The following is an 8,668-nucleotide window of genomic DNA, read 5'->3' on the forward strand; positions in this document are numbered from 1 at the left end:
GACAGGAATGACCAAGTTCTTACAGATCTTGACCTATCTGAAAAGGACTCAAATGTGATGGGTAGCTGGGGACATACAATGGTCTTTATTATAGCCGAAGGGATACAATAGCCAATTAATTGTTACTCTTCTAAGTAGAAAGCATGCCCTGAATATTCGTACCTCTCTCTCCTGGAGAGGAGCCCCAAAGACAAGGAAAAAGGAAAATAACAGGTCTTAACAATGGAAATCTCCCTTCCCTTTCGAAGCCAGGATGAGGCAAGAGACTTAGGGCTCAAGTACTCCATCAACTGTGCTATCCAGCAGCTGCTGAGATTTGTCTTTAGTTCAATTTGAAGCAACAGCTTAAATGATAGTTTTATGTTTTCGTTGTTGCTTTCTTTTTGTATCTGAGATAAAGAGCTTTTTGAGAGAATTCCAATTTTGGTTCTGAACTAACTGAGTTGAAATGATTTTTCTAAACCTTGATCAGATGGACTGGGGGAGATCAATACACCCCAGAAGCCAGGTGTGGAGGTGGACGCAGTGCAATTGCCCGATCTTGATCAACCAAAATGTGGGGAACCCAAGAGGACTGAGATGGGGCCAGTTTTAGACTTAGCACTTTTTGCTATGTGGATTGTAGCCTCACACATGTAGCAAAATCTGTTATGGAATTTTTGTGCTTATATTTACATTCCTCAGGGCTATTCTCCTCCTTAAAAGTGTCTTTAGTTTGAAACTAAAGACATTTAGGAATATTTAAAATAGTGCTTAATTATACTTTTCAATTATACTTTACTACAATGTACCCTTCAATCTTAACTGAGACTAATTGAGTTATTCATTCCCTCAGCTCCAATGGTTATATTATTTAAGTTGAAAATGAATAACTACTCTAAAGATTTCTGTAGGTTTGCAGAAAAGCAGGATCAAACTTATCAAGGTAAATCTGAATTTGAAATTATAACCTTTTAGGTGAAAGTAACACTTCAGAGATGTTGGACCAATTAACATACCCACAGGAAAGGTAACCCAGGCATTGGTTTGTACCCACACTGGGAAATCTGAGAGAACAGGAATCCAGGCCAGATGTGCCAGTTCATCCACCTGCTTTCACTATTTCTTTTAAAATGATTTGTCCCTGCCACCTTGTCCTTTTCTTTTATTCTTTTTCATCTTTTAAATCTCAAAGGAAGATGATCAGTGGATTTCTCTTTAATACTGAAAGGATTTCTGAACAACATTATGCATGACTTTTTTCCCTTTTTCAATAGGACAAGTGCAGCTGCTGTGTTTCATTTTGTTTTATGCCTTTTTCATCTATGTGTCAAGTGGATTGCTATAACGCCTTAATAGAGCTCTGCTAATTTTCTACTCTTTGCCCTTAGTCATGTAGCCTGTGGTGTTAAATCCTCTCCCTAGGTATGTATCTCTATTCTACTCCAGAGTTTCAGAGTAAAAAGAGAATATGTCCTTAGCACTGTGTGCTTCTCACAAGCATCCAGAGGTAATAAATAAGTAGGTAAAAGACTGAGGTTTACCGCTCCAATTGCAAAAATCTCAGACAAAAATATTCTGGGTTATCTATGAGAGGAAAAGATGCACACTGAACCTAAATTTGCTATGGAACTCTTTCAAGTGTAATCAATGCAGTCAAATTCAGGAATGAGCTCAGATTTTTGTCAACAAATTTAACACATGAAGAGGTTTGTATGCGTAGTTCCTATTACGGAGAGAACTGACCTTGCCATACCCCAATTCTATAGTTACTTGACTTCAACTGCCTATGTTGATAGTGATTTAGTCAGGAGTTTAGTTTTATGGGTTCAGTTTTCTTTGGGTTTTGTGTATAGTAGTTAGGAGCATAGGTTTTGGTCAGACAAACTGAAGTTCAAATCCTGGCTTGACTATTTACTTGCTTCTGTGATTTTGAGCTGTAGTTTTCTCATGTGCATAGAATGGGAATAATAATAACGGTACTGACTGCATATGGTTGTATTGAAGATTAATAGGTGAGATTAATAAGTGAAATTAATACGATTAATAGATAATTACACATTACCTATTATTTACCTAATTATTATTTACCAATTACCTATTATTTACCAAATATTATTATTGATCTTAATATAGTTTCTTGAACTTATCCTGGAAACTACGACTACAGAAAAATGAATGTTTATAAGCTCTGAACATATGTTTTATACAATGGAATACTATTCAGCCTTTAAAAAGAAGGAAATTCTGTAATATGCAACAACATGGATGAACCTGGAGTACATTATGCTAAATGGAATGAGCCAGTCACAGAAGGACAAATATTACATGCTTCCACTTACAGGAGGTAGCTAAAATAGTCAAACACATAGAAGCAGAGAATATCATTGGCTGGGGGAAGCGAAAATGGGAAGTTGCTAGTCAACAGCTATAGTTTCAGTTATGCAAGATGAGTAAGTTCTGGAGATCTGCTGTACAACACAGTGCCTCGAGTTAGCAACACTGTATTGTGTACTTCCAAATTTGTTAACGTGAGAGCACACTGTATTGTGTACTCTCACGTTAAGTGTTTTTTACTGCAAAAAATGTATATGTCATTAAGAGAAAATTATGATACATAAATATTACGTTTTCTAGTTTCATTTGGTTTCGAAGGAAAACTCTGAACTGTGAGTAATCCAAAAACAGTTACTTACCTAATTCACAGTTCTTTCCTTCAAATCCAACTTGACACCAACATTCATAGGAATTAATGTCATCCTTGCACAGGCCACCATTTAAGCACGGACTGGATTCACACTGATCTCCATCTTTGAGATAGGTTAAGACATTGAATTAGCAGGTAAAGTGCTTAGAATGCTCAGTCCTCCCTACACAGACTCACGGGGAGGGGAGCCTTATTTTAGGGTCAGAGCAGAACTGCTGGCTTCGAAGTCAGCTGCTTATAGGATGTCCCTGTCTTCCTGCATTTCTAAAAGCAACCTAAACTAAGATTCTTAGGCTAGCACTAATTTCCTAGGATATTGCTTGGAGGAACACAAATCACATCACGTCAATGATTATTATCTGTGTGTCATATAAGTACTGCTCTATCACAGGTCTTGCAGTGCACGCTGAGCCAGATAACATGTGGTACTTCCACTCAAAGAACCTGTGGCCAAGGTGTAGAGCGAATACATCTGCTTCTTTGTGTTATCATTTAACTTTTAAGTATAATTTGTAGTAATGTTCAAAACAATTAGAGAAGATGCCAGAAGCATCTGTTACTGCTTAAAGATATTCTGTCTTAGTGAGATCTCAAATGGTCTAGGTAAAGTGAGAAACAACTTTCAGTACAAAGAATTAAGAAAGAGAAGATTCTGAAAATGTCCTGTATTTATGTATAGATTGACTATGCGTCCTTTCTACATTTCCTGAAGTTTCTATATTTATAGAGTTCTTGAGAGCCTTTGAAGACACTGGTAAAGAAATAGGCAAAAGGGGAAATGTCAGGATGAGAAGCAAACATTTAAGTTCGATTTCTTAGAGCTCTGCCTCCATCCATACTTTTAAGGAAGCTTTAGGAGAAAGGGATGAATAGAACCAGAAGAGAGACTGATATACATTTTGAGCCAAGCGAAATAGCCCTGAAGAAAAAAATAGGAGTCAGATCAGCAAGACAATATATGAGAAACAAAATAGTAAAGAATGAAGTTGTCATAAGACTAAAAAAAATAAGAGAAGGAAGGCAAATAATTTTGAATTCTCAGTCATGCTTTAGAGCAAAACTCCCAGATATATAGAGTGTAGATCCCTGCCTGCTCCAAGGCGAGCTATAGCATGTCTGTCATGTTCTCTGTCAGTAGCATGTATCCAGGTCCCATTGACTAAGGACTAACATTCCTTTCTCAGAAATAGTCCCTCTCTGGAAAATCTGCTTGCTATAAAAATTAAACCTTGCTCCCTCTGCCCCTTGATCCAATGTGCTTTTGCACAGATACTTCAATGTGTTCCAATTCTATGAAAACAAATTATGTTATCTCTGGTTTATTATTATTGATGTTCGGAACTGGTCTAAAAAATGAGCTGCATTTGCACTTTATATTATAGACCAACGAATCTGAATTATTTAGGATGTTTCACTGAAAGGGTCTGGGCTTGCAGCCAGCTACACAGCAACTCATTTGCTGAGACACATCTTTAAAATGAGTGTCATTTTAGCCATCCTTTGGGTGCTTGTCTGTGTGTACTTTGGGCTGAAGTAAAGCCACAGACAGTAGGGGTCAAAGACAACAAGGGACTAGATCTTGTCAAGTGAGAAATTTTTGTGTAAGGCTACTAGGTTGGTGTTCAGTGAATAACTACATTTAGATTTGAAGGCCGGGAGAGGTAATAGTGAAAGCAAGGGGTTGGGCATTAGAGAACTTAGATTCTTTTTTGGGCTCTATGACTTCCTAGCTGGGTGACTTTTGACAAGTCTTTTAACCCTCCTAGGCCTCAGTTTCCTCCTCTGTGAAATGAAGGGAATACTGCTTTGTTCACAGGGTTGGTGTGAGGATTAAATGTAATAGACGCTTGATGAACTGTAAAGTGCTTGATAGATGCTAGTTAATGTGATTGGATGATACTGCTTCTTCTTCACCCAAGGTTTTTATGTTGAGCTGATGGTACAGAATGAGGCAGGAATGAGGGCCCTGTGTCCCTGCTCTGTGTAGAAGCCTGTACAGTGAGAAATAGTATAGACTATTTGGGGGTGGTTAGCAATCTCGGCTGCAAGTGAAAAGAGGCATGGAATTATTTTCTTTTCCTTTTTTGTCCTCATTCATGTTTTATTTTCTTGGTAGACAAAGCAGTAGTAACAGAATTATATCTTTTACGTTTCCCAGGTATCTTTACCCAAGACACAGTAACTACGGCCTGTGACCCAGAAGGCGGGGGCCCCACTTCAAAATATGGAGCTTAACAGACACTGACCCACACCTGCTACGGGGTGGGAGGTCAGGTTGGGGATGGGCAATGAAGGGATCATGAGAGTTTAAATACACCTAGGAATATTTTGGGGAGAAAAAGTAGAAATTGATGTCCTTTAAAAAATATCAAAAGATTCAAAGTTTTAAATATAGTAGAAATAGAGAATGAGAAGATGTGTTCAGACTAACCGTAGGGGAATACCTCAGTGGAGAATTGGCATGGTAGCACTCATAAGAAGAACAAGGAAATGTAGCTAAAGCAAATACAATGGAGCGGACCTCTTCTTCCCTTATTATTTAAAAACAAAAGTGGAAAAATTATGACTTATGAGACTATGTCCAACATACCTGTCTAACAGTGTCTCCAGAATAGAAACTGGAAAATAGGACTTGATTACAGATTGATGGAACTCAGTGAATTTGCTGTCCAGATAAGTCCTGTGAAACTTACACTGCCTCAAAATCCTGCTGCTGGATCTTAAATTAGTTTTAAAATGTAGTTGTCATTAACATTTTGACTTTTCCTCTTTTTGATCAATTCATTCAATAAATATTTACTCAGTGCTTCTGTATCAGACATTGTTTAGGTACTAGGACTACATCAATAAACAAAACAATTGAATACCCCTGCCAATGTGAAGCTTGATGTCTAGTGAGGTGGAAAAATATATAGTATAAGTAAGAACATCACATAATATCTCAGATGGTGAAAAGTTCTATGAAAAATAGTAGAGCAGGTGTCTAGAGTGAAGGGGCTATCAGGGGGCAGATTGAAGTATTAAAAGATGATCAAGGTAGGCTTCCGTGAGATGGTTACATTTGGGTGAAGACCCGAAGGAGGTGAGGGAGTGCGCCTAGGGAAACCTAGCAGAAGAGCATTCTACATGAAAGGAACAGCCATATCAAGGACTCTGAAATCAGAGTTTTCTTTGCTTTTCTATTTTCTTTCTTTTCTTTTCTATTGCTCTTTCCTGTGTGCAAGGAACATCTGGACGCCAGCAGGCTGAGGTCCAGTATGTGAGGAGAAAAGATGGGAGGGGCAGTCGGAAGGGAGGGGCAGGGCAGTTGTGGAGGGCCTTGCAGGCCATCATAAGGAGGACTTATAAGCAAAAAACATTTAAGTCAATCAGCATTTTCTGATTCTCTACCGCAACTCTCATTCAGTCCCTAGATACAATCATCTCTGTTTCATCCTTCCAGCTTCCTGGGGTGGAACGATGTTCTTTTTGAAGCCCTGTGGAAGAGTAAGCTTACCTGCCAATTGATATCTCCCATGCTGGCATAAACCTGTAGTATATCACCATTCGACTTTGGGTAAAAGAGTGAAATTTATTTTCTGAGCCATTTTGACAGAGTTTAATATATTATCTATTTACACAGAAGGGGAAAAAACAATTCTCAAATGTTTCATATACCAGCTAGAGGATAAAATGAATTGCTTACCAACATATTGCTTCCAAAATTCAGTCTATAAAAAGAAAGAGAAGTTAATGGTGACATTTAAAATGTTTTGGATTTGATTTCTTCTCTTTTATAGCATATATAATACACATATATGTATAGACATTTTAAAATTACAAAGAGAAGTTTCTTTTTTTAGGTTTACTATTCTTTGCTCTGCATCTGAAAGATGGTATGTGGAAATACTCACAGTTTTTTCAGTGTTTTCAAAAACTTCTCGTGCTTCTTCAAAATTACACTTTTCTTCTAGACATTCTCTCTCAAGGTTCCCTCGAACAAACTCTTCCAATTTACCTGAATTATACCTCTTTGGCCGATTCAGAATTTTGGTAGCATTTTCATGATCGAGAAAAACTGAAATTTAAAAGAACTAGTCTTTAGCTTTAGGAATAAGAAAACATCATGAAAATTAAGTGCATCTCTTACAGAAGGCTTTGTTTTTAATCCAAGTAATCCCAAAGCCAATTTATCTTTGGGGCATGGAGCCAAAATTTATGATGTTCTCATGGTACTGTATATACATGGAGAGTTAGGAATTAAAATTCAATTTTGCTTTTAGTCAAGAGAGCTCCAGTAATAAAAGGTCAGATTTTTCAATTGTATTTGAATTTACTTTGGATGAAAAAGAAAGTTCTTAAATAAGCAGTTAACTTCACACTTTGTCATCATTTGAAAATAGCTAATTGCAGATCCTTTGCAAGGTGATCCGTCACCCTGGCTGGGCTGTGTTTCCAGGATGCAGTTGCTCAAATGACTTTGCAACAAATTTCTCTGGGAAGAACAGAAGCCTAATTGTGGTCTAGCTGCAAATTCAACCCCAGGGTCTCTCGGTAGATGTAAAAGAAAACCACTGCATTCATTTTTTTTTTTTAATCTTTAGACTCACAACACCTTCAGTTGGCATGTGTTATAGGAATTCCAGTGATGTAAGTCAGGATGTGGTTTATTTTAGCTATGACTGCCTAGCCTGTAGGGACACTCCCGAGCCCTGGAGAATTGAGGTCTCTAACCTAATTCTCCCCCTCCCTTCCTCTCTCTCTACTCACAAGTCTCAATCTCTCTTTGTCTTTCTGTTTCTCCCTCTCTATATAGATAGAGATATAGATATAAATATAGATACAGATATATTATTTATATCAAAATCTCTAATTAATAACAGGAACTCCAGAAGTTGTCTGGAGTTGTTTCTTCAAAAGACTATCTGATACCATCTCAACAGGACCAAATGCTTCTAAGACTGAGATGAACTTTCCAGGGCATTTTGGGGCTGCTTTCTCATTAACTCCAAAAAAAAAAACATAAGAAAAGAAAAAAAATTAAACTATATTTCCCTATTTTCATTGTAGCTTTTCACTTTATGGAGCCTTCTAGTCCCTTGACAACCTTGCTTTTCTCTTGCTCTGCAAATCCCCCTCGGCTTCACTTATTTTCCTGAATTTAGGTAAGACTTTTTCTCTTAAGCTCTTCACCTGCCAGCTTTCTCAATCCCCTTCACCCCTTCTTCAGTGCTGCAATTACCCTGCAATCCTAAGCTCTAGATCAGTGCAGCCATCTTCCTTCTTTCTTCCCTTCTGAAGCAGCTGAGCACTGTGGGAGATGATTCTCAAGGGGAAGATGGTTGCTTTCACATACCGATGCCTCCCAGCTTCCACTAGGCCCTAGTCTCTGCTCTGCAATTCATTTGCTTGGCCCTGGGTATATCCGCAATAGCATCTGTGTCTGCATCAATTTACAGTGTGGTCGAGTGGAAAAACAGGAGTTTGGAGTCAGATCAGACACACCTGGATTTGAATCACATATCTACCCCCTATTGGTTGTGAGATCTTGGGCAAGTCACATAATCTCTGAAGCTTAATTTGGTCAAATGTAAAATGAGTATACTGGTGGTATAATAAGAATAGGTACCTTACAGTGTTGTTGACAGGATCAGTGAGATAATATATGTAGGTTGGTGTATGTTGATTATCTTTCTTCTTCCCTCCCTCCCTCCTTCCTGGAAAAATAGAACTAGATCTCAGATCGATGGGACTCAGTGAATTTGATGTTCAGGTTAGTTTCTGTTCATGTAGTTGGTTTTAGGTAAGTGAACCTGTGAAATTTACACTGCTTCAAAATTTTCTCAATTCCCTTTATCCCTTCAGTGCTCTTTCCTGAAGCTCTGTTCCTCCTTTACACCCATTCATATAATTAAATGACGATTTTCAGGATCAACCATGACCTCCTAAAGGATAATATTGAGTTTATGTATTTTGTGATTGCTCTGAAACATTTCTAATTGT

General features: G+C 37.9%; 1 protein-coding gene across 2 annotated transcripts in view; it reads right to left on the minus strand.

Annotated features, from left to right (window-relative positions):
• The window catches only part of F9 (coagulation factor IX), a 28,617-nt gene that overhangs the window by 16,612 nt on the left and 3,337 nt on the right, over positions 1-8,668 (minus strand). Inside the window, exons 2-4 of one of the 2 annotated variants that reach the window (XM_006924187.1) lie at positions 6,580-6,743; positions 6,372-6,396; positions 2,676-2,789 (exon numbers count right to left, since the gene is read on the minus strand). In XM_006924187.1, the coding sequence (XP_006924249.1) occupies positions 2,676-2,789; positions 6,372-6,396; positions 6,580-6,743 (303 nt within the window). The remainder of the gene's footprint in view (positions 1-2,675; positions 2,790-6,371; positions 6,397-6,579; positions 6,744-8,668) is intronic. The other variant, XM_006924188.1, reaches the window with a different exon arrangement.

This window comes from Pteropus alecto, unplaced genomic scaffold (genome assembly GCF_000325575.1).
Source record: "Pteropus alecto unplaced genomic scaffold, ASM32557v1 scaffold139, whole genome shotgun sequence".
NCBI lineage: Eukaryota > Metazoa > Chordata > Mammalia > Chiroptera > Pteropodidae > Pteropus > Pteropus alecto.